This window comes from Papilio xuthus, unplaced genomic scaffold (assembly GCF_000836235.2).
Source record: "Papilio xuthus unplaced genomic scaffold, Pxut_1.1 DF828142.1, whole genome shotgun sequence".
Lineage (NCBI taxonomy): Eukaryota > Metazoa > Arthropoda > Insecta > Lepidoptera > Papilionidae > Papilio > Papilio xuthus.
In genome coordinates, this window is record NW_013530507.1 from 1,835,956 (window position 1) to 1,862,026 (window position 26,071).

Below are 26,071 nucleotides of genomic sequence, written 5' to 3' on the forward strand. Positions count from 1 at the left end.
ATTTTTTTAACAATGCTTCTTTTATGTCCAAAATATTTATCGCCATTGTGCGGAAAACAAAAGAAATTAATTTCTTGAGTCTTTAGAATTGTCAGGGAGCAAACATTTCCTGATTTCTTCCGAAAGTCATCGATATTGCTACTCCAAAAAATTTATTTGCAACTTATGACCTGAACTCTCATCTTAATTTGTTACTATTTAAATTGATACATCAAAACTCATTAGGAAACTAATCAACATGTTATAACATTTTGTGATATATTTTTATGAAATTTTGAAATCTTAAAAATGGCAACATTAAACTAGCCGCCGCTCCCTCATTGGTCAACATATCAAAATATGGTGCTGTCAAGATGACATCCCGATCCGATCGATAAGTTTCAATTTCTACTTTCTACCTTTCTACTTTCCATTTGAGCTTTAGCAGCGGGTAGTCATAAATAAATAATTTTCTATGTCAAAAATAAAAAAATCGTTATTCTACAATACTACGTAATAATATGTCTTACGAGAAAAGCAACGCCAACGAGAACGAGGAAAACTCCATAGATGCTTTTACAGAAGATAACGATAATATTATGATTTCGAGCACTATACAGGATGTAAGAATTTTCCAAGTTATTTTTTATAATTACAATCAACAAAGATATTTTATAACAAAAAAAAGTATTTATAATGAACAAAGAGTTTCTTTTAGGATGTATTAAAAATGTTGTTAAAAGATCAATTCGAGGGCAAAACTAAACTGGGACCTGATGTTTTACCTCTGGTTAAACAATTAGCCAATTGTTTGATCATGGAGTGTTGTCATCGGGCGGGAAGACTGGCTATAAAAGATGGCTGCACTGAAATCAAAGTTGAACATATTGAAAAGTGTATGGAACAAATAGTCAGTATCTTTATGAGACTATATTTAAACAAAATTTCTTATACCTATGTTACTTTGGTGCACTAAGGTTTTATTAAGTAAGCTGCAGTTTGAATGAGAATCTGAAGCCGATATCTTTTGGAAATATAAATTCAACCATAACAGTAAGATAGTAATGATTTTGTTTATGGTTTCAGATGTGCGATTTTCCATAAATGTTTGACATAATGAAGATGTTTAACATTTACAACATTTATGTATTTATAGTATATAACATAAATGAGATCTACTTGCTGTCCATTTTATCCTGAACCAATAAAATCTCCAACTGTTATAGTGAAAACAATATATTAAATTGTTGGTGTTTTTAATTTTTAGTTTTTTTTTTCTTCACATAATAGTAGCATGTATGGCTAGAGTATCTAAAGGTTTGTCCCTTTAGCTTAGAACAGAGGAGGTAATTATGATAAGATTAGGACATAGGCGAATTTAGGGAAGTACAAATATTGTATTTTTTAAAATGTTTATTATACAAATATTCCAGAGTTTGTTTAGTAACATTTCGCACACTGATCACACAATTCTATGAAAAACTCACAATTCGTAAATCTTTCTTAATGTAAAAATACAAAACTCTGGACCACTTAACAATAGGATTTTTACACTTTCACAATAAATTACTAATTAAACAATATTTCAATGGTAGGAGTATACATGAGAGGAAAACCTAAATAATAAAAATATTTATTGTCTACAAATATAGCTAATTTTACAGCCCAAATACTCAAAACCATAGACAATGGTTTTTTTTTACAAAAATAATTTTATAGGCGGATGAGAACATCATAATGCCCATGCTATTCTCTACATGAAATTGTATTGAAAACTAAAACAATATTTAAGACAAGTCTCTTACATAATTGAGATGTCAAAAGTAAAATTAAAGGTATGTGTGCATTGGCTCGTGCCAGTCGCAACACACGCACGGGCTAAACGGATTAGCTTTGTCTTGATATGATGCGGGCGGCGTGGATAATGGACGCAAATCTATGTAAAATCATATAAAGCTAACTAAAATCCGTTGCATGCCGTGCGTGCATTGGGTCTTGCGCGATCCAATGGACGTGTATCTATATACAGTAATAAGCAATACTTTTAAAAACAATCAACCCAACTGATTCTTGAAACTATTGACAAGAGTTGTTTAGGTCACAATAGAACAGATATACATATCAGCGAAAATTACCTCTCAAATTATCCAGCACTAGACCACAGACCCATCTGATTGCTCAAAAGTCAATTATTTTATCACAAAGTAAAATGTAAACATTGGCAACTTTAGTTTTTTTTTTATTAATAAAAAATGATAGATAAAATGTGAACAAACACTTATATTCTTCACTTACATATTTTATGGGTCATATTTTAAAACTAGGTTACATCATTGGGGTACCTAGGAACAGAAATAACTGCTTTCTATTACTCCAATTGTGTGGTATATTGTTTAGACAATTTACCTCATTTAAATTAGAGGTATGTCTACTAAATCTTTCTCAACATTTTACTTATCCACATTTTCTACTTTATAAAAAGACTGGCAGTGAATCCATACCTTTGTTGCCGACAATGATAAGTCGTTGCCCACTTAACATCAAGTGAATATTGTTTACAAAAGCACTTTCAATTATATTCCTTAATATGAAATATACTATTAAAAATATTAAAACTGACTATACCACATGTAACCATGAACACACAATATTGTGAGACAGATTTTTTTTTTATAGCATTAATTCCAAAAAAAACAACACCTTTGATACTTATCAAGTGTAGACCATTCCAGGTGCCTGCACCAATGATATTTCTATCCATGCTTATTGAAATATTTGATCAAATCATTGCAAGCACCCAATAACAATTCAAAATAATGATACATATCTTAGTCATAGATACCACATTTGTTTATGATTTTACTAATCATAAAAAACAATTCACATGGAATCAAATTCATCAGAACTCCACTTTGAGGCAATTAAAGCACCAGGTAAACTCAGAAAAGATCCATTTCTTCATTGCACATCACTTCTAAGAAGTCATCATCGTCTTCATATGTGTGAAGTTGTCTGGGGTCTCGATCTGTCCTGTCAGGCAGACTGGCCTGCGGCCGAGAGGGTGACTGCGGCGCATCTGTGTCGCTCGAGCACTCACGTGCGTCTGTCGCTGGCGATGGCGGCGGGTTGGAGCCGTGCTCTGTTTGCACGGTCGCCTCGCCCCGGGATAAAAGTGAGGGTAGTTCAGAATCTATAAGAAAAAGCAACAAATTGGTCAGCCATTATATAACAGTTATATAGCCCTAACAGTATTGACTTGTACCAAAATAAAAATAAGTAGTACCTGTTAAGCTCTGTTTCAATTCTTCCATAATTTTCTGACGATTCTTAGCAAGCGCCTTTTTGACCTTACGCGCTGATGTCTTCCGATCCTCGACAAATATCTGACTGATCATAGCCTGTGATATATCTTCATCATGCTTTAGGAGGAAGAAGTATATACCACCAGATGTTCTGCGACGAGTACCATTCTGCAGAATAAAAATCATTTGGTTAAGCTTCATTACCCAGCTTTACCAATTTATGCTATATACTGTTGGACAATACTATGCTTTATTAAAAAAACCGGCATAAAACAACAAATAATTTCATTGCAAAAGTTTTCATCTTACTAATATTATATATTATAAATGAGAATGTTTGGATGAATGGATAGATGGATGGAAGTTTGTTAACCGGAATGCGTGGATCTCGTTGAAAATTGGAATAGATGTAGAAAATAGTCTAGAAGACCCACAGGTGATAATGAATTGAGTAAACTGTTCAAGAATAAAGCTTGAATGTATACCTATTTATAATCCCTAATATATATATATATTAATATGAAGATTTGAAATATGTAAAATAGGAATATCATTGCATACTAACCATGACAAGCATGCCACCATCAGCTTCCACTCTTTGTGTCTCTTTGTATAATTCTATTGCTTTACTTGCACCAACCACTTGAAGAATTCTTACTGTAAAGACATACTCTATTTACATACTAAAATAAACTCAAAAGGTAATTTGGTGGTACTAAATGTGTAACCTTTTAGAGATAAGTAGCAATCGCAATCTAATACTTGAATAATATTATGTTAATTTAAAAAAAGACCATTATGATAGTGCAAAAAAAAATGAATAGAAGTTATAGTGCAGCCTATCACAAAGAATCATCACATATAAACCCACATACATAAAAACTTATAGTCAAATTAAATAAAAATCAGAAATTAAAACAAAGCTATCCAAAAAGTTTTATCTTTATACAGCTACTAGTGGACCCGACATTGTCCTGTCTACACGTCTTTAATTTGAATAAATTAATATGAAGTTAATATTTGATGAAAATTGTGAATCTAAACCATTCCCAGATCCCCTTGAACACACACAAAAAATTTCATCAAAATCGGTCCAGTCGTTTGAGAGAAGTTCAGTGACATACACTCACAGAAGAATTATATATATAAAGATAATCACAGACTTCATAGATGGGTTTGTAACATCAAACTAAATCCTAAAACATTCCAAAATAAATCCATAGACAATAAATTACATTGTCAGTCTGTGACATGGGTAAATATAATTTTTCATTTCCATTGAATTCAACTGCATGAATGCATTTGCATGAAAGCCACCTCGAGTCAGTTGGTCATTTACAATAGGATATTCAGAAAAATTAAAATTTGTAACTGACCCTCAACTTCTAGACAGCTTATTTAAAAATAATGCATACCAACTAATTCCTTCTTTGATTCTGATAATTTTTCTGCAATTTCCTCTGCAATATTTTCTATCGGATCTTCTGTGGTGACTGTTAAATTAGGTAAATACCTTGGCTTTTGTTTTTCTTCACGAGGCTGATTGCAATTTACTTTTTTGCCAAGTCTTAATTTTACATTTGTTCTATCAGTGTGCCTTCTTTTATTACTTGTATTGTCTCTGTTGTGTATTTGATCATTTGAAAAAACTTTTTTCGATATATAATTATCATCTAGCCTATACTTAATTGTATAATCATAAGATTCAACACCATAATCACTTTTTTTTGTCACATCTATACTTCCCATATCCTCTGTCAAGAGATCCTCCTGTAAAACAAAAAACATATCTTATCAGAGTAGGTGAATAAGGCTAGCCACAGCTTGCAAAGTAAGATAGTCCCAATTAGTTGGGACAACACATGGATCAATGACATTTTTTAATGTATTACCTGCACTGTTTTACACCAAACATTATATTTATCTCGTTTTGTTTGTTGTTGCTGCTGCTGATGTGATCTTCGTAAGCGTAACTTGGTTCGTTTGGCTCTGCGGCGTGGCTCCTCATCAGATTCTGATCCTGATGACTCTTCATGAGAAGGTTCATCGCTCAACTCATCCTGTATCTGCATATTTACTAAGGATGGCGGGTTAAAAGTCTCTGGCCGTGCAAGGGGAATATATGTGCCTTCTTCAACGTCAGATTCCACTAACTAAAACAAAAAAATACACTCAGTTATCGTAATACGTAAATCCAAATGTCAAATCTTTTATTTTTCATTAATAGGCTGAACTGGACAGTTTTAAGACAATTTATTAATAGCAAAACATTTATATTTCTTCGGTATATCTATATTTTTTTAGAATAACGTGTCTTCTTGAACAAAACACCGTAATATCTTCAGGCGAAACTATAAAAACTTTAGTTCTCTAACCTCGCCTTCCTCCAGTTCATGGGACACTTCTATGTCCAAATCCCCTTCTGTCGTCGACATTATAGTTTTTTAATGTAATCGGAATTAAAAAATACCACACCATTAAAGTATTTTAAAAATTAAAACTATTCCGCCTTAGACTGCCATATATTACGGATAACTTTCAGGCAGCTGTCATTTTTACCCCTCCCCTCCTGTGGCGTAGATAATTTTTTTTTGTTGCAAATTTTGTTTACATATAGCAAAGGTAACAAAACTGTACAGCCACACAATTTTTACAAATCTTGTAATCGCCGTGTGAGCCTCTATCAAGAATTTGCTAAAATCAACAGACTGCAATTTCTTTCATAAGACATTTAACTCTCTTGATAATTTATGTAGCTACTGGTTTTTGATGAATATTTGGAATAGAAGATCGGTATCAGAACAGAACATTATGTTTCATAACTTATTTCTGTCGTGATGAAAGCTTGTCAAAACTGATATACAACTTTATCAACATCAAGAAAGATACATTTAAAAATTTATGTTTATGAAGGGCTTTTACATAATGTAGAGTTATTTAATACAAAAATACAAGTTTAAAATGTTTTCGATGCTATTTAATTTAAATAGATGATGTGTCATTCCATGGCGCATCATTTAAAAAAGTTTTTCCTTTTCCTGTTAATAGTTTTACACGTTAAGGCTTCTCGACGTTTGTAAGTGTACAATTTACAGATTTTCTTTTAGAAAAACTTTTTTTTTTGTTATACTGAAACGCTTAAGATATTAATAAAGTTATATTTTGCAGCAACCAGCCTTTATGGACCTGGGATTGTATTAATGGAAAATGTTTACCCATTAAAGCAACAATTTCTGGAAGACTTCAATCTCTTATTACTTGTAATATGTTATGTTCTACAATCCAACTTTGGCCACAACCTACTGGATCTGTCAGTTTGTCTACTACAGCCGTCCCTGTGCGGGCCGATCTATTCCAGCTACAAGTGCTAGACTTCACATCACAGCCAGTTCTCGAACATTTACAAAATGCATTTGACATTTTTCGTCAAGAATTAAGTTTCACTGAAGAACAGTTGCGTGGATTCGATGAATGGTATAAGGTTGTAGTGCGAGTAAGAATCAACGGAAGCGGCGACCCTCGCATGCGACTCGACACAGACGAGAGCTATGCACTGTCCGTGCAACCGGAGGCTGGCAGCGTTGGCACCATGGCAGTGTACATTATAGCTAATTCCTTTTGTGGTGCAAGACATGCTCTTGAAACTCTCACGCAGTTAATATGGCTCGATCCTTATGCTGGTTCTCTATTAATGTTGGAAGCGGCTACCATTCAAGACGCGCCTCGCTTTCGATATCGCGGTTTAATGATCGACACCGTACACAACTACTTCCCTGTAGACGAACTGTTACGTACTATCGACGCTATGGCTACTTGTAAACTTAACACTTTTCATTGGCATGCGACTGGCGCTCAAGCGTTTTCTATAATGTTTAATAGTGTACCGCAGCTGGCTAAGTTCAATGCATATGGCAATACCACCATATATACTCCCGATGACGTGCGCACTATAGCAAGATATGCACGATTTCGAGGAATAAGGGTAATTTTGGAGATTAACGTCCCCGCACAAATTGGTCAAGCGTGGGATTGGGGTCCCATTCTCGGTCTTGGAGATTTAGCGTATTGTTCTAATTTGGAGCCGTGGTATCTGTACTGTGACGAGCCTCCATGCGGGCAGCTCAATCCTCGTAATGATCATATATACAACATACTTGAGCGATTGTTTCTCGAAGTCACCCAGCTGACAGGAGTGGACGATCTTTATCATATCGGCGGAAACGGGATGTCAGACCGATGTTGGACACAATACTTTAACGACACGGAACCTATAGATCTCTGGATAAATTTCACGCGTAAAACATTACAAAGCTTACAAAAGGTGAAGGGCAATTTACCAAATTTGACATTAATTTGGTCTTCACAATTATGCGAAAAAATAAAAACAGATTTAAAAGAATACGTGGACTATATAGGGCTACAGGCTCGTAACGTCGCCTGGAACGAAAATTTTGTGAGCGGTATGAGGACCGTTCTATCAAACGAAGACGTTTGGGATTTAAACAGTGGAATGGGGGCGTGGCACGAAGACTCGGAGGGCGCGCCGTACAACTCGTGGGAGAAGATATACGAATATCGGCCGTGGGCGAGCAGCAGTCTGGGCCTGCTGGAGGGCGGAGAGGCGACGGTGTGGTCGGCAACGCTAAGTTCAGGTGGGCTGGAACACCGCGTGTGGCCGCGCGCCGCTGCGCTGGCAGAGCGCCTGTGGTCTGACCGACCTGAGGGAGCCACGCGGCCGGTGCAGGCGCGTCTCGATGTCTACCGCGCAAGGCTTAACACACGGTACAATGTTAAAGCCGAACCTATTTGGTCCTTGTGGTGCAGCCATAACACATACACATGCCTATAAATAAACAACGCTACGTATTTTAAGATGAAGAGTATTAATTGATTGATGACACTGAAACTTTGTTTTCAATTATTGTTATTGGTAGTATATGCTAACACAATTGATTGAAGTGAAATAAGACATGCTCTACACAGTATTAACTCCGCCTGTGAGACCTCTCAGCTGCTATACACCAGGGGTTATGTATTTGACTTTCACTGAGATGACCTTGGGTTTTCTCTGCAATTTTATATGATACATTGTTTGTATAATAGTATTTTAAAATAACAACTCTAAAAAACAATTGTGTACATAGATTTATTATTTTTTAAATTATCGGTGCTGTTTACTAACATCCAGGTCAGGTGTTAATAACTGTGATTTTCAAAATAAAAGGAAACGGCATTTGGGCTCTGCCAACATGTATTTGTACAGCATTTGCTGTTTTTGATGGCTATGAATATATAAAAATATTGTTCTTCCAGTCTTTTTTTCTACTAATATTAGAAATGCGAATGATTGGGTGGATGGATGTTTGTTTGAAAGTATCTCGACAACAGCTGTATTTTCCTTTTTAATTCCTCGCAGACAGAATCGCGGGCGACAGCTAATTTTAAATAAATGAGTTAGTCCGTTTTGTTACAAAAGCAAAATACTATTATATAAATTAAAGGAAGTATTCGACCAAATAATAATACTTTCATTTATTGTTCATTATCCATTATTTGTTAATTTTTTTAATATTCTTTGATACTACATGAACATGTTGATGCGAGAAACCTTAACCGAACTATTCCATTACCGAAACATATTGTTTCATAACGAACGTTCAAGTTTATTAGTTGTCAAATACGCTGTTTGTAATTTAGATCAGGCATTATATATTCGTCATCGATTTTACTATGATTGTGGTTAATTATTCTATCATCTTGAATTCAATTTAATCCACACACAAAAGATAATACAGTTTTTAAGTCATAAATTAACAAATTCTGTTAAATGGATCTTCGCTGCTCATATTAACTCAATTATTAGAGACTTGATTATCCGGCCCTCATTACGAATTAGTATTCGGACCAAAGAGGAAGTATAGTCTAGTATCCGGACTAACAACCGCGACCAATTAAAAAACCTACAAATTGACTTTATGCAAGCATGAACGTATCGGATATGGTGTTAAGCTGCCCGGGTCCCCCGGCATCGCTGCACCACCCCCATATTTTTCAGTATAAAATGTATGAATATAAAAAATGGGAAACCGCTGCAAGCACTACCTTTCGGTAAAAAAATTATCATAACCGAAGCACCGAGAGCGAAAGGAAAGGAAAAAGATTTTATTCTGTTTTGTCATCTAGCATTTCCCGCTTCAATAACATATTATAAACAAAAAACTGATCGTAGATTTAAAAAAAAAAACTATTACAAACAAATCATGTGTACATACGTTCCTACATATTCTATTTCATTATTAAAGTCGCATTATTTTAGTATGTATGTACGTATGTAATCTAAAAAAAATTATATAAGACATAAACAAATGCGTATGTTAGACAAAGTATCTCTTATTAATTTCTTAATAAACATAGATTTTCGTTGATATCTATTTGTTGTTTTTAAATAACACAAATCATTATATACAACGTAAACATGAAAGACTTTCACTTTATATTTTTCATTTATTTTATTCATTTTTATTATTCACTTTATATATTCAATTTTCATTATCCGAACAGGCGAGACGAAAGGCGGGTTAATCGAGTTACCACTGTACATGCATTCTTTCACCGTTATCCTTCGTTTTTTTTTAAATGTGAGGGCTACCTATGTGTTTTTGTACTTCCATGTATTTCATTACTTAAATTCACATCGGAGCCTCCAACGCGACACTGCCTGTTTTCGCCGGTATTTCCAAACCACTACGACTTAGGGTCCTTCAAGAAGCGAGCATACCGTTTCCTTAAACGCCCGCAGTGCATCTGCATTTCCTTCGGGGTTGGGGATGTCCATCGGTGTCGTTGACCACTTCGGTGTTCCCGCATCTCGTTTGCTTCCATCTCTCATAAAAAGCATTTTAAATGAAATGAAAGATTAAAAACAAGTAGTAGACGTTAATGTACATTTAATAGTACAGTCGTGTTAATTCTAGTAAAATGACGACTCGTTACCTTAAGAAACAGCGTTATAGTAGAGATGTTCGATGCAAGTTCCAAATGTGAAATAGTCTAGTAAGTTATTTTGGGTATTATACCTAATTATAAGTACCCTTGTTGGTGTACGTGTAAAGCCGTGATTTTATTCGTTAATTTCATCTTTGTTTTAAAATGTACTAGCAAAACCTCTATATAATCACAGACGATATCTTGTAGCGAAACAGATTAAACATTGATTAATATTAAATTATGTTCAACCCTACTAGGTAATGTTCAACCCTAAATGCCAGGAAAAGGATATGACGCACGCTTTTGTTTATGGTTTTATTAAAACAACAGTGTGTAACTAGCTTTACAATAATCCGTTTTATTACAATTTTATATCATAATTCTGTAATACATTTTCAGAAATATGTGAAAATAGTAAACATTGATTTTATTAAATTTTTCCAAGGAAGGCTAATTGGGAACACAAAAAAAAATCAACACACATCTGTTGGACACTTGGATGTGACAGTAAAGTGTAGGACACATTAGCTTAAAAACATTTTGTCTATGCAAAACCAATGTGGCGCCTGGAGCAGAAGCGTCAAGTTATGGTGTTTTGCATTAGACATTAGTAAATAGTTTTTGTACTTTTAACTAAATGTCAGTGGATTTTTTGACTTAAATTGAATATGAGTAGATATTACGATTTTGGTAATGCGATATCATGGTGAGTAAATTTTATATACATCTACGACATCCATATTGTTTGAAGTTGAGTACGTTTGTACCAGACAGAATATGAAACTGAATGTTTTTAACTTAATGTACATACATCAATCTTAACATTGCACAATAACAATATTACTAATATTACAATATTTTATATTAACTGGTGTTTATGAAATATTGACGACCCCTGTCTGGTCTGAACGTGGCCGTTGCACCTGAGCATGGTCTTTCAAAAATATTCGTATTTCACTATTTTATCCAACAATTTACATTATAAGATCAAGGGTATTTTTTACTACGTTATTCCTATTTATATTGGGTATTTTACGTGTCAATTTTTGCTATTTGATTATAAAGTTATAAATTAGATTTTTATAGCTTATACAGTAGTTTACAAAAAGCAGATATGTATTAATGTCAATTTTTTTATAGGGTCTCTTTATATATATTTTTTCAAGTAACAGCTTGCCCCACCTTGACTTAGATAAACAAATAGCTTACCTGTAAAAGATACTTCAAAATTGTAGTGGTATATATGGTAATTTTGAACAAACAATCAAATATTTTATGATATTGTTACCTAATGAATTATCAGAACAACTATAATATTAAATATCTTAACTTTATACCTTAGAAATAGTAACCTTAAAGATAGAAAAAATATGAAAATTTTATTTATTTCAATTGTTATTCAATGAATTTGCAATAATATTTTATGTTTAAGTTTGTCAATGACAACTAACTATTAACATCAAACTGAATTAAATTTATTTATCATTCAAAAGAAACAGTCCGAAAAGATACAATATTAAAAAGTTTTTCATACAAATAATAATGTAAATTTTAGCAGTCTTTTTAGTAACTAACAAGATATTATATATTCATGTAACATATACATAATACAAAGTTCAATTGATTATAATTTCCCTATCAGTATAACATTACATTATTTATAAAAATATTAAACATAGCAAAAAAATTACTATTATATATTCTTAATAAATTAGGATATAAGTAGAGTAAATTAAGTTAATATGTATCACAGTAGATATTATTGAAATTAGATCAAATTTATTTTTATTTAAATATCCATGTGATAGGTGTGGTGGTCCTGAACCCCTTTATTATATAAATTTTTCACAGAAAACAAGGGAAGGTTGAAAAGTTCTGATTCTAGGGTAATACTAAAGTATTTTGAACTAATCTCTTACCTTATTACATTTGCTTACAATGTTATTACTAAAAAAAATAAATTAATTGTAGTTTAGATGTTTTGAATTGCATATAAAACTATGCCCCTTCAAAGGTTTCTCCCTTTAACTACACTGACGTTACATTATGTAATATTTATTAATTATTTTATTAATTCTAATTGCCTTCTAAGAATGTCAAAAAAAATTATCTTAACCCACCAACATATTGATGTTTTTGCCATCATCATATAGTCAGTATTTGGTTTTAGAATGCTTAGAACGGCTGTTACCTCCAAAAGACACAACATTTGTAGTAGTAGATCCAGGTTCAGTGTTCATCCATTTCTTAAAAACTTATCCCATCATGCTTAAAATTACTTAAATGTAATGTTGACCCTTTCATAGTAATATTTGCAGATAATTTTTTGATTGTAATGTTCCTAATAATGCAAATTAACTTAACTGTTAGAAGTAAAGTAATAATAAGTTTTGAAATTGGTTCATAAATCACTGAAGTACATGCAGCTTAGGTTCAGAACCTTTCAGCCGAACCCTGACACCCTTTATAATTGCATTTGAAATAACTTATTGCTATATAATTTTCTGGAAAATTTCCTTGACAGGATAGACAACTTATTTCTCTTACTGTTCAGTTCCTGTCACATCCGGCGCTTTTGATTGCCAGCCATCCCATAATTGTTAATACATTTTTTCTCCCTAGCAATGCTGCTTCACAGTTGCAGTGGAATATTTTGCTTTTAATACAAAAAGGACCGCCAACTTCTAAATTGATTATGGGTTTAGGAATAGTGGTTTGTAGATATTAAAAGCTGTAAGATATGTTTTAACCATTGAAGACTAAGTAGATTTATTATTTGGTTACATTAATAATCTCGTACCTCCATTCCCCATACTTGCATTTCACAGTTGTAGTAAGAGAAATAAGTTTGCTCCGATGCCCATCATTGTTTTGCTGATTGTTGAAGAAATTTTCCAGAAAAACAACCTCTTGATTTTGTTTTTTTATGATAGCCGATATCTGTCCGTTTTCGGACTCCTTAATTTCAGTTGAGATGAAAGTGTCGGTCGTCAACAATGGTTAAAACACGATCTTCAGCGCGAGTAGTTAACGCGGCCCCGAGCGCGCCCGCCGAGAACGGCAATGGCTCGGAACTTAGGACGCGCCTCAAAACCAATGAAAAAGGACAACGCGCGCAAAAGAACTTACCATTTAGGCAAGTTTATTACTGCTTTTGCTCGCTCACAACTCTCTACTCTTTATATTGTATTGGCAGGGTGACATATTGATCCACTCGTAATTATTTTTAATGCATGTAGAAGGAAAGTAGATGTAAAAAAAATACTTACGTCTATAAATATTTTTGTGCAAAAAGGTTGAAATGTCACTTTCCCTATTTTGTAATGAAAAGAGTATATGAGAGTACAGACTATGAAAGAAGTGATAGAAATGGAAAGTATTGAAATGTTTATTAAATAATCGACGAGATCGCTATTTAGATATAGTAGGAAGTATGAGATTCCATCGTCGATTTTGCATGGGCTTTGGGTTTGAGGTAGACAATACGACTTACTAAAATTTCACAGCAAAAATCTAACAGTGAAATGTGCATGTGTTAAGAATCTGTCGGGTTTGTGTTGAATGTTGTGCGTATTGCAGGAATAACCAAGCGCTGTCGTCGAGCGGCGTGGGTCCCGGCGGCGGGCAGGGCAAGGACCCACTCGCGCCCGCGTTGCCAGGCTCGCGCAGCATGTACCAGCACCCTGCTGTCACCGGGTACAACCCGCAGGACACGCGCGCACAGGCACTCTCCGTCACGGTATGCTACAATGGAAACATGAACTATATTGGGCGTGTCATTCTTTTTGGTAGCTCAAGTTCAGCTGCACACTGCGCAGTGCGCCTCCCCCCCTGATCCTTAGTAAAATTGTGTTCTCAGCGATTCGTACGATGTTTTGAGGCACCAAAATATTTGACGCAGTGCAAATACAAAAACTTGAACCTCGTTATATAAATTGCCATTCCCTTATGTTCAGTGAAGCCTAAAATCGTGTGTTTGTTATTAAACGTTTTGCAGAATATGCCCATTTGACGGTTAAATGCATATGTAAAATACTTGTAGTTAGAAAATGCATAATAATAGTGTATATGAGCAGGCGCGCACTGCGCAGGCGCGGCAGAGCCCGATGTACGCGGGCGGCATGTACCACGGGTACGGCGGAGCGGCGGGTGCGCCGCTGGCGCCCATGGCCGCGCCCTCTCCCACCACCCCGCTGCCGCCCTTCCCTGTCTACCCAGATGTTAAGTTTAAAAGGTACAAAACATATCAACAATATTCTTCTGAAAGAGCCTTTTTTGAATGAGATGGACAGTCCAACATGGCAAAATTACATGTATAATAAAAATAAAACTATGTGACCATTTAGAGCCCTCTGTAATTGTTTAAATTATGCTTTTTATTGTGGTGCTATTTATTGCTTAATTATGAAACAATCTTCCAAAGATGATTAAATAATCTGAAAGATTACATATTAAAAAAAATCAATCTCTATCGAAAAATTAATTTCGTCCAAAGGTAAATTACTTATTATTATTATGTTCGTAATTTCCAGATTACCATTCTACGATGTGATGGCTGAGCTAATGAAGCCGTCTACAATGATGCCAATGCAGACAGGTCGTCTGCAGGAAGGCACCTATGTGTTCCACCTCACACCGCAGCAGGCCACCGAGATTGCCTCCGGAAAGGATATCGTTGGCACCAGTAACAAACTTGATTATGTTATACAGGTAATTCATCAATTTATAAACACAAAGCACTACACTCAGTGTTATTTAATTGTCACTGAAGATAGAGTAGACATTTTATACTAAGAGACACTGTGCCAGTTTTTTATTGATTTGGTTTTTTTTTATTGTTTCTAGGCCCAATTAAGGTTCTGCCTGTTAGAGACGTCATGTGAACAAGAAGATTATTTCCCACCTAGTGTTTCAGTTAAAGTAAACAACAAATTATGTCCATTGCCTGTAAGTATAACCTTGTTTTATTTTTAATTTTGTAGAGTTGTTTTTTATTGTTACTTTAATTTGAAAGGAAATGTTTCAATGTGTTGAGAAAATATTTTATTTAACCTACATTTTTTGTGGTTAATTTAATTTGAATTAACTATTTTATATGTTCCTATATTATAATCTTATTTACCTAGAGCCCGTTACCGACAAACAAGCCGACGCCGGAACCGAAGCGGCCGCCGCGGCCTGTCAACATCTCCTCCCTGGTGAAGCTGTCGCCCACAGTCGCCAACACTATCCACGTCACGTGGGCGGCGGACTTCACGCGCGCATACGTCCTCAGCGTGTTCCTTGTACGCAAGCTGACATCAGCTGAGCTGCTGCAGCGACTCAAGAATAAAGGCACCAAGAATGCGGACTACACACGCTCGCTTAGTAAGTTTTATCCGTACTTCGAAGGACCAAATGTCATAGGGGACCTGTCACTAGAAACAGAGTTTTGACACTTTCTGCTTACAAGTAATATGCATTAATTAAAAATAACTAACTACTAAGTAAATTCCAATGTTTCTTATGGCATTCAGAGTCGTTTAATAGTTACTTCAACAGTCACTTAGTGGAGATTTATAACACCAAACCTCCATCAAGCGCCTTACCGTTGGTTTCTGAGACCGAATCTCTTTATAAAACATATCGCTATACCTCTCATTATCTTTGACATAACAGAGATAATATGTTTTAAATGGTGATTTTGGCTTCAGAAACCCACGATTAGTATACTATAATCTGACGTATACAATAAAATGCAATTGTTATTACAGTCAAAGAGAAGTTATCCGAGGACTACGACAATGAGATAGCGACGACGTCCCTGCGAGTGTCGCTGATGTGTCCGCTGGGCAAGATGCGCATGTCGTGTCCGTGCCGGCCTGCCAACTGTCCGCATCTGCAGTGCTTCGATGCCTCGCTCTTCCTGCAGATGAACGAGCGCAAGCCCACCTGGCTCTGTCCCGTCTGTGATAGACCAGCGCCATATGACTCATTAGTTGTTGATGGGTTAGTTACATATATATATAATTATGTGAATGTGTGGAATTATAATTGTAAACTTGATTCTATGGGATGAGAAATAATTGGAAAATTGTTAACCAGAATTTTTTTATTATTATTATGATATTCAGCTCTAGAATTTCCAAGTTTTGAACGATTTGTTCAATTTTTAATTACCACGAGTCGTTCGATATCCAAAGATCTGTTCAAAAATATATTGTCTTTGTTCTCATTGGTTTAGAGAAAGTCGATGTAACATCTTTTGCAAAAATGTTTGTTTGGGGTTAGTTTTTGACAGTTTAATAGTATTTGTAGTGATGTAACATTTGACGGGTGACGCAGGTACTTCCTGGAGGTGCTGACGTCAGCGCGGCTGTCGAGCGAGTGCAACGAGATCCAGCTGCACGCGGACGGCAGCTGGTCTGCGCACACGCCGCCCCCGCGCGCCCCGCTCCCCGCCGCGCCCCTGCCGGAGCCCGTCACTCTCATACCTGATGACTTAGGTACCAGCTCTTAAATAGTCATATACAAAATTATCTCATCTCATGGACAAAAGTGGACCTAAAGTACTATACCTCATTTGGGGGATTCGCATATCTCTTGACAGTGTACAAAGATGTTGGTTTTATACGACTGTATGTTATCTTGTGTTTTATTTTCTGTTTTTCTAAGTTACTTACATTAATTGTTATTATATAAAGTTTTTATTCGGAACAAGAGCAAATTGTTTTATTGGTTTTTTTTATTTACTCACTGAAAAACTTTTGAATGCGCCTGCAGCTGATGCGTGAGGGGGTTATCAAAGTTGGAACGAAATTGTTAAATTGAATCCTTTTCCAGAAATAATACCAGTAGAGGGCACAGGAGGAGGGAAGCGGGCGGCGGTGGGGGAGGGCCGTACGCCGAAGTCCACCGAGGCCCTCGTCGATCTCACCTCCGACTCGGAGGACGAGGTGCCGCTCAAGAGGAAGGTGCCTCAGCCCAAGCACACGCCGCCCGCCGATATCAAGGCTGACGACTACTCATCTTCAAACGGTAAGACACGTTCATCTGAATCGTTATGTTGCTTAATTTTTTCGTCCGTTGAGTCGTTCTGGAAATACCTTCAAACAAAGATCCATCCATCTATCTAAATATTTCCATTTATAATATTTGTAAGATAGGTAAATGAAAAAAAATCATCAAAATAAAATCATTTGGCATCAAACATTATAGACAAGAAATATACGCGTTAAACTTACAAGCATTATTTTTGTGCTATTGGTTTATATTATTTGATGGTGTTATGTAACAGCGGAGGCGGTGTCATCGAGCGGGTACCGGTCGCCGGGCGCGTGCGCGTCCGCGTGCGGCGTCATCTCCCTCGACAGCCCCTCCCCGCCCTCAGCGCACTCCCCGCCCGCGCCCGCCGCGCACCCCCACCCCGCACACCCCGCACACACCGCGCACACCGCAGACACATCGCCGCCGCAAGACTGTGAGTACAATACATACACATTTATACATATACTGCTTGTTGTCCGCGACTCTGTCCGCAAGGAACAAAAAACATGTAGACTATGTGTTCTTCCAGACTATCTACATCTATGCCAAATTTCAGCTAGATCCGTTCAGCTGTTCTGGAGATACCTTCAAACAAACAACCATCCATAAATCTAAAAATTCGCATTTATAATATTAGTAAGGAAAAAAATACTACACGATGTCTTGGCGTTGCCGATAACGATAAAACAGTTCATAAAATTTGTCATGTGATGTTTTATTTAAGTTACTACATTTTTATACTAAGAGTCTTTAGGGACGATTAAAATAGTCTGAGTATAGCAGTAAGTTGTAGAAATTAATTAATATTGTAATTAAAGGTACAACCAACAACTCGGATCGAGAAGGCAATGAATCTGCGCCTACGCATTGGGCGCCTTACGCTGATGCCGAGCGAGACAATCACGAAGTTTATAGAAGGTATGAAAGAGATAAATATATATTTGAGCTTAAATTACAATAGTCAATATAAAATGGTTAAATCAATATTTATATACAGGTACTGACTGAGGGAGAAGAGTGGTCGCCCGTCATACGCCAGCGACCATTCTTCTGAAGACGAACAAAAACCAACCTTCCTTGAAGTGCCGCTCCAGACGCAATCAAACTAACAGGCTGGAATATAACAAGGATCCAGTCTGTACTCAAGTATCCAAGCTGAAAAGAGTTAGTCTGGACTTAATCCATCTAGTGTTTCACTGACGGTTCACTATGTCTCGGCTCTTCTAAAGATTTTATCTCCTTGGCTAAGATGCCTAAAGCTGAATATAGCTTATTTATAAATATAATTTATTAAGACAAATTTATAGAATACCGCCTTACGTCGATCATAATTTTCTTTATAATTTCTATGACTTGACAAATTTCATATAAGACAACCAAGATTTCATAAGACAGGGAAAAATTATTTATTCTGATTTTTCAAGTTTTTGTCTCGTATTCCTATAACAGCAATATGCAAAAATGATACATTTCTATATTAAAGATATTAGGTCCCGTGGATTGAATATCTTTTGAGACCTTTTAAAAGAAAAAAAAAACTGTGTCGATTACGTTCCAGTGTCCCCTTTTATAATTTTATATCTAATTGTCGCAAAATAAATTTTGCTATTAAATTTTAAAAGACAGAAAGTTACAACTTTTATAATACTAAAAATAATGTGAATACAATTTGAATATTTTCTTTTCTAATTCTACCTCAGGATCAGATGAAGGTGTTATTTCTAAGTTCTGGGTGTCAGCATTTAAATATGTACAAATTAATATCAACAACTTGGAAGTAAAACACTCTTGAACAACTCTCGGTTCTTTATGTTAATGTTAAAGTTGGTTACCACTGACGAAACACGATAGAATATAATTAGAGTGAAAATGTTTCATCAGACAATCATCGTCATCATCATCATCAGCTCACTATACGTCCCCACCGAGGAGGTCGGAACCTACCCTAAATCATTTATTTTCATCCAATTGTTCTTTCTGTTCAATCTTTCTTTTTAACAAACTTTATTCTTTGTATAATGATAATGAACTTTTGAAATTATTCGACAAAAGTGCAATTTGGTAATCTTTTTAAAAAATAAGGACAACAGAAACGTGAGTTGTTGAAAGTATACATCCTCCATACTTAAACAAGATGAATATATAAAGGTTAAAACACTAGTATTGCTGATTCCTGCAAACAGTTGGCGGATTTAAGATTAGGGGCTTCTTATTATAAACCAAGGGTTAAGCCCCCTAAACAGGGACTAGACCCCTTAACACGTTAGCTGCCATGTCGGACTATATGTCCGACAAGCTAATGTTTCAATTAGGCCGTGTCGGACTATGTGTCCGACATACTTCCATTCAACTTCTCGCTGTGGCTTTTTAATCTAATTGTTGTATACAGCGTGACCCGCAAGGCTCTATTCAAATGGTTTTGGACAAAAATTAAAAAAAAAATCGTTTTTCGAAAAATCATTCTTGCAGCTAACGTGTTAATAAAGGATCCTGGATCTGCCATTGGTGGAATTCAATTTGCAATCAGTTTTGAGAGGTGACAAGGAATTTGTTGATATCCCTATTTGTACCATTGTAATTTAGATGTTAATAATTTAATTTTCTATGTTTATGGTTTACTTTAAATCTCGAAATAATGGAAGTAAGTTCGGCTGTGTACTAAAGCTTGCGCTGTGAATAGCAAATCTTGTATTTAACCAATACGAGGAAAAGGGTTACATATCTTAACATAAGACATGTAACTCTTTTCATCGGATGTGGTTCTGTTTGTGTTTCTACGTTGACATCGACTCTGATTTATGTATTGATTACTTTCCATTTTATTTAATTTAAATCCTCCCTTAAGTTACTCAAACTTGTTCACCTTAATAGTTTAAATCCATAATGACGCAATGTCTAAACAACGTGTATTAAATTAAAGTTTTTAAAACATTATCTGTCATAAATCATATTACTCTATTTCTTCAAGTTTAATTTGCGAAATATATTGACATATAATAATTTAAAAATAATTTTTTTTCGATTAGCTCTCGTGTAATGTGACGATCTATATGTGAAATTATTTTGGACATGATTTATTTGACGTAAACATGGCGCGAACCTTTCTTTTCCATCAATTTTTTTTTATTTGTAGTATATTAAAAATCTCCGAAAAATTTAAACATTATAATGAGATTAACGGATTTTGTTTTGACTTAATAAAATCAAATTATTGCTGTCTATAATAATATAAGAAGTATATTATATTGAAATTTTTATATTAACAAATAAATCATCTCTCAGCTATACATATATGTTACTAAATATGTTGTACTAGCTGTCGCCCGCGACTCCGTCTGCGCGGAATTTAAAAAAAAACTATTGGTCGCAGCGTAATGTTATATAGCCTTCCTCTATAAATGGACTATCCAGCAAAAAAATAATTTTTCAATTCGGACCAGTAGTTCCTGAGATTGTCGTGTTTAAACAAACTATTCTGCTTTATAATATTAGTATAAATTAATTTTCTAGAAATATATTGAATTAATTTCACGCTTTGTATAGTAGCAATAGTATGAAAACTTAAATAAGAAAGAGTTTAGCATCAAACAAATTTTACATGAATCATTAAAAAAACACACAATTTTTCCTTAAACATACTATAGTAATGGAAATCTTTTTATTTTTGTATATATTCATATAATTTGTAAATTGACGACATTGTCATTATGGACGTAAACTGAAACTTTAAAGGTGGTGAATATAGTTTTGTGAGCGAGGTTAGGTGTATGCGAATGAAAAACAATTTTGTATTTATTGTCATGTTAAGATGTAGCATATTGCATTGTAAATGTATTATAAGGAGTGTACCGTCGCCGCGGCCGCTGGACCACGTGCCTCACACTTCCAAATTGTAATACTAAAGAGTAAAATAATGTAGAATAATAAATGTAAATATTGTGGTCATGTCTTGTTTATTTCTTCAATATTATCGTGTTCAATGATCAAATATTGCTATGCTATTTTGGTTTCTAATAGCAACCTCTTGAACTTACTATCCCTTGAAAGGTTTTCATTCCACCAGTTGAATAAAACGTAATTTCCATAAGTAACTCACTGACTATTATTGAAAATGATGACCTTCAGTCAGTTGATAAAAACAAATTAACGTAATTTTACGTTTCGTGATTACCAAAACCGTTAACAACCAATTCGTATATTTGCTACATTACTGCATGAAAGCGCATACTTGAGGGTCTAGCACGAATATTTGCGAAAGGCGCCTTCATAACGTATCGCCTAAATATGTATATCAAAACTTTTATGAGATTTGTTGGTGAAATTGAATTGAAAATTTTGCGATGTTACGAAAGCTTTCTCACGGATATTCGTGCTAGACCCTCTGATCGACCGCATCAGGCCGAACCTAAGAAGTCGCGCCAGTCGTATAGAGACAACCGAAGCCTAGAAGCCGCTCGAACGTGCCGCGCGTCTATTGGGTACTTACCGCTTTAGTCGTCCACTGCAAAGAGTATATAAAATAAGACACGGGTCTCTTGACTAATTAGATACACAAACGGAGAATAAAAATTGACATTTTCAATGCTAGCAATATTATGAACAAGTCTACGTTGCTATCAACCTAAAAAAATCTATCTGTCAGTTTCTTTTTTGACGTTTGAAAGTATTATTTGAGGGAAAACAATTTGGAAAAATAAAACAATTTCGTTAATTGCAACTTTAATTTAATCTTCTGACTAAAGCGAACATATTTTAAGAACGCAACATAATGCTCATTGCTTTCGTAATAATACCATTATTGTTTAGTTCACCAACAAAATACCCCAACTATAATAAATGCTTATTTGTTCCAGTTTGTTTATTTGATAGCTCATATTTTCTGATAGAACTGGAGTAGTAGTGCCACTCTTGTCGGGAGAAATAGAATAGCACTGGAAAGAGATTAGCTCCTATGTGTTGGTAAAATATTTAGAAAATTGCTAACAAGACAATATGCATTGAAGCAAAACAAATCGTCATCATCAAGCTCACTATACGTCACACTATATTCCACTGAGGAGCTCGGAGCCTACCCTCAAGAATGCGACTAGGTTTTATTCAACAACGCAGAGCCAGTGAGGGTTGGTTGACTTCACACATATCTTTGAATTTCTATGCAGTTGTATGCGATTTGTAATTTACAGTAAGAATGACGGATGGATTTTATCATGAAATTCGAAGAACGCATTACTATATAGCGGAGATCGTACCTGGATATGTAAAATATGATCCGGTCAAGCGCCAACTGCACTGCCAACGCTCCAAATAGTCCCCTAATCCAAACTTTTCCTATCAAAACATTGCAAATGTAAAAGTCATGTTAAATATAATGTAATGTAAAAATAGAATACAATATTTAAGTTTTACTTCTCAAATAAATTCATAAAATTATCATGAACCTAACGATTCCGCATTTTAACTCTTTTGTTATTACTATTCTCCATAGATGTGTAACCTATAGATTCCTTAACGAGGAAAAATAATGAGCTTAGGAGGCATCATTTTGGGGTAAAGTACCTGTGTTGAAATTTAAATTACTTGTAAGAAAATTGTATACAATCTCTGTTTATTTTTTATTACTTAGTTCAAAAAAGGTTTAGGTTTTATTATAAGTTGTGATATTTGTAACATCCAAATTTAATAAATTAATTTTGTTTCATATTTTTCACTAAATGGTATTTTTTTTATCTTTTGTACTTGATACTTAATTCCCTATATTTTAGTATATTTTTATTTTCTATACACTGCATTTCCCAATTTCGAGAAAATCTTGTTATGCTAGTGTATATTTTATATTAAAGTCTAATACATATTACTAAAAATTGTCATATTATTAACATCAAACTAATATAAAACACTAAATCTATAGGTTACACATCTATATATCAATATTGACATTAATATAGTTACTATTATTTCCTGCAACATGGTGACTCTTTTTTAGATTTGTGGTTAAACTACTCCATATAATAAGTTATTTTTCAAATTTAGTTTAGAATTACAATTATCAAACAATCAAACTTTGTAGCACAGATGTTGCAGCGACATGCAGTCAGCAATTCTGAAGCAGATTCCTTCATTTAATAATTCTGTAGAACTTGAAGAGGTGCATTCATTCATCTGCAACAGAATGAAATGGTAATTAATTGATTCAAGTGTACAACATAATCAATTTAATTATTGCTTTTCACCTAATTACAAACCTTATAAAAAAAAAGTGGTTTTTGATTATATGGATCTCTTTCCCTATACTTACAAAACTTATTTGCAATTCTCTACAATGATGGAACTCACAAACCATGTAAAAAATTATGATTAGTTTATACAGGTACAGATAGGAACTTTTATTGCCTGCCCATTTTTGTGAAATGTCTGTGATAGAATCATAAATCAAATTAGTTTGAAAAACTTGTCATGTCATGACCAATTTACAGTTAGATCTACAATATTTGAAACAATAATAGAGAGATATTCTACACACAACCTAAATAATGTTAATCTTTATTATTGAATCTTTTTCATGTTTCGAGCAAACCATTTTATACTAAATATCAAGCCAATTTAAAAGGTTAAAATTGTTCAAGTAATTGCTGGAAATATGTGCTTTGGGAATTACTTAATATTTACCACTTACCATGTAGAATTTGGCATATTTCTTGTACTTACTTTTATGTTATTTTCATCAATTTTTGTTGTAAATTTATTTTTTAGCAATCAGCAAAAGGTCATAAGTTCTAGTTCAACATTTAGTTCTTTTAAATATGAATAGACTGTAAAATTTTATCTTTATAAAAATTATATTTCTGTGAATATACATGTTATAAACCTAGCTTTACTTATCCTGCGCTTTTCTATTGTTCCAAACTTAACTTACCCTATGTAGTTTTCTTCTTTTTTTTTCAACTTAAGTTACGACTCCAAAAAAAAAACTTCCAAAACAGTGTAAGAATATTCCCTATCGTTTAAGACATATGTAATGGAAATTTGGCTTGATTCGGTTTTATAAAGCATTACCTTTTATGTTATTTAGAACTTCTATACAATTTCAAAGCGAACTTTCATTTCATTGACTTTTACTAAGTAATTACGAATATAAAAACATTTAGCAACATTTTAACGTAAATATGGAATAAGATTTATTTACGTACATAAAATATCAAGTATAGTCATTGATACTTTATTTGTATGATATATGTAGTGAGATAGAATAATAGTCAAAACAACAAAAAATACCAAATATAGTACTATTGTATTAAAAAACACAATGTAATTACCACATGGTTCTTGGAAATCTTCTCAGAAGAAAACATCAGCTTTCTATCTCTCAAAATTATAATACACTTCATCCCACAATTCACACTGAAACTACAATATTCTTATCAAATAAGGTTAGATTCAAAATATAATAATACTATAAAAAAAAATCTTATAAAGACACAAAGGCTTAAATTCGTTTTTAAAATTACTCTAACTGCGGTCATTCGTTACCCATTCACTGAGCCACGTTTTAGCATCTCCTTGTAAACAATTGCCAATGCGAGAAAGACATTCGTGATCACTCCAATTATTAGAAGACCTAGCACGGTCTACTTCTTCACACCATGTCTCTATGTCATTAACACTCGGATCAAAATTAGAAATAAAGACTGGTTCGATCTCACCGGTATATTTATGGATCGTATCGCATCGATGATGTGATCGGCGGCGCTGGCCTGGACTGACGTAGCGCTCGCGGGACGCTCCGGTGAGGACGGAGTCGTTGAAGCCTGAAGCGCGCTCTTGAAGCGAGCTCGCAGTCACAGCTTCGCCCAACTGCGACGGCGGCGGCATCGACACGGCAGGAACGGGCTCGGCGCTGATGGTTGCCACAGGCACCGCGGACTTGGCTACTTCCACTGCATCGCGGCCTCTAGACTCCTTTCGTTGAGATGAAGACACTACCTGTTGTTTCTCTAATGACACCAATCTATTCAAAATTTGTTGCATTGTTTCGGTCAAAATATTGCTTGAAGGGCTACGTCGTCTGTAGCGTGAATCATGTTGGCTAGAATGCGATCTGCGATTTCGCGACCGACTCCTACTCTGCCGCCTCTTATTAGGCATGTTTTCTTTTTTTTAGTAAGTAGTAGCAAGTATTTAAAATTAGACGTAATACCAAGCAGGGCATTCAAGTTACGGTAAATAATTGATCAATAGGGTAGACACGACAAAATATTAAAATTGAGCCATTCTAAAATTTACACAAAAAGCTAACAAATACAACTTCTATTTGTTATTTTAAAGCGGAGAAGAAAACAATTGGAACATACTCACCAAAGTTGACATTATAAAAACTTGATTACACCGTCACATCACGTCTTACTTACGTATATTATACGAAACACCGAAAACAAAGTGCTAATTTGTCCTTTTAAACAAGCGTAGTTACAATTTCCAAAAATATATTTCTGATCGTATGACTAGCCAATTAAAGAAATAACAATGGAAACACATCGTATCAGGATGTACAAACAAGGACGTGGGAGTTTCACTATCCCACTTCTGATCTTAAGGATCAGAAGCAGGGAAAATTTAAAAAACAATCTGTTATACACTACTACAGTACTTTTTGAATTAATAAGAAAACTAACAAAATTGATTGAATTAAATTAACACTTAAATGATTTCGAAATATAACATTACCTTGATCAACTATCAGAGTTAAAATGATTAATTATTTTGGCTAGTCAAACGGGCAG

At 34.6% G+C, this 26,071-nt stretch overlaps 4 protein-coding genes across 9 annotated transcripts; 3 read left to right on the forward strand and 1 right to left on the reverse strand.

The window, feature by feature from the left end:
• Positions 1–335: 335 nt before the first annotated feature.
• Positions 336–1,215, forward strand: MHF2 (centromere protein X-like). Its single transcript, XM_013307663.1, has 3 exons — positions 336–602; positions 698–889; positions 1,066–1,215. Exons 1-3 carry the CDS (start codon positions 501–503, stop codon positions 1,081–1,083), a joined length of 312 nt encoding a protein of 103 aa, XP_013163117.1. The 5' UTR covers positions 336–500; the 3' UTR covers positions 1,084–1,215.
• Positions 1,216–1,384: 169 nt separating this feature from the next.
• On the reverse strand, positions 1,385–5,850 carry Phax (phosphorylated adaptor for RNA export). The gene is made up of 6 exons (XM_013307662.1): positions 5,657–5,850; positions 5,174–5,434; positions 4,697–5,051; positions 3,847–3,938; positions 3,263–3,449; positions 1,385–3,169 (listed from the first exon to the last, which is right to left on the reverse strand). Exons 1-6 carry the CDS (start codon positions 5,714–5,716, stop codon positions 2,919–2,921), a joined length of 1,206 nt encoding a protein of 401 aa, XP_013163116.1. The 5' UTR covers positions 5,717–5,850; the 3' UTR covers positions 1,385–2,918.
• Positions 5,851–6,136: 286 nt separating this feature from the next.
• Positions 6,137–8,426, forward strand: LOC106114104 (probable beta-hexosaminidase fdl). Its single transcript, XM_013307193.1, has 2 exons — positions 6,137–6,357; positions 6,450–8,426. Exons 1-2 carry the CDS (start codon positions 6,272–6,274, stop codon positions 8,128–8,130), a joined length of 1,767 nt encoding a protein of 588 aa, XP_013162647.1. The 5' UTR covers positions 6,137–6,271; the 3' UTR covers positions 8,131–8,426.
• A 2,358-nt stretch (positions 8,427–10,784) lies between these two features.
• Positions 10,785–18,934, forward strand: Su(var)2-10 (E3 SUMO-protein ligase Su(var)2-10). Of its 6 annotated transcripts, none has more exons than XM_013307537.1 (13): positions 10,785–10,974; positions 13,238–13,404; positions 13,848–14,007; positions 14,345–14,502; positions 14,801–14,978; positions 15,114–15,215; positions 15,395–15,635; positions 16,022–16,256; positions 16,593–16,753; positions 17,091–17,285; positions 17,545–17,727; positions 18,113–18,212; positions 18,292–18,934. In XM_013307537.1, the coding sequence occupies exons 2-13, from the start codon at positions 13,265–13,267 to the stop codon at positions 18,296–18,298; spliced, it is 1,860 nt and encodes a 619-aa protein (XP_013162991.1). In that variant the 5' UTR covers positions 10,785–10,974; positions 13,238–13,264; the 3' UTR covers positions 18,299–18,934. The 6 variants fall into 6 exon arrangements, with proteins under 6 accessions (XP_013162991.1, XP_013162992.1, XP_013162995.1 ...); XM_013307538.1 differs by having other exon boundaries at positions 14,360–14,502; XM_013307541.1 differs by lacking the exon at positions 13,238–13,404 and having other exon boundaries at positions 14,332–14,502.
• The last annotated feature ends 7,137 nt before the right edge of the window (positions 18,935–26,071 follow it).

Excerpts from the sequence above, each read along its gene's own strand:
- MHF2 (XM_013307663.1), top strand. The coding sequence starts at position 501 with ATGTCTTACGAGAAAAGCAACGCCAACGAGAACGAGGAAAACTCCATA. Across the intron at positions 603-697 it reads TTTCGAGCACTATACAGGAT|GATGTATTAAAAATGTTGTT; the intron begins GTAAGAATTTTC and ends AGTTTCTTTTAG.
- Phax (XM_013307662.1), bottom strand. The coding sequence starts at position 5,716 with ATGTCGACGACAGAAGGGGATTTGGACATAGAAGTGTCCCATGAACTG. Across the intron at positions 3,939-4,696 it reads ATCAAAGAAGGAATTAGTTG|TAAGAATTCTTCAAGTGGTT; the intron begins GTATGCATTATT and ends ATGTCTTTACAG. Across the intron at positions 3,450-3,846 it reads ATGGTGGCATGCTTGTCATG|AATGGTACTCGTCGCAGAAC; the intron begins GTTAGTATGCAA and ends TTTATTCTGCAG.
- LOC106114104 (XM_013307193.1), top strand. The coding sequence starts at position 6,272 with ATGATGTGTCATTCCATGGCGCATCATTTAAAAAAGTTTTTCCTTTTC. Across the intron at positions 6,358-6,449 it reads GTTAAGGCTTCTCGACGTTT|CAACCAGCCTTTATGGACCT; the intron begins GTAAGTGTACAA and ends TATATTTTGCAG.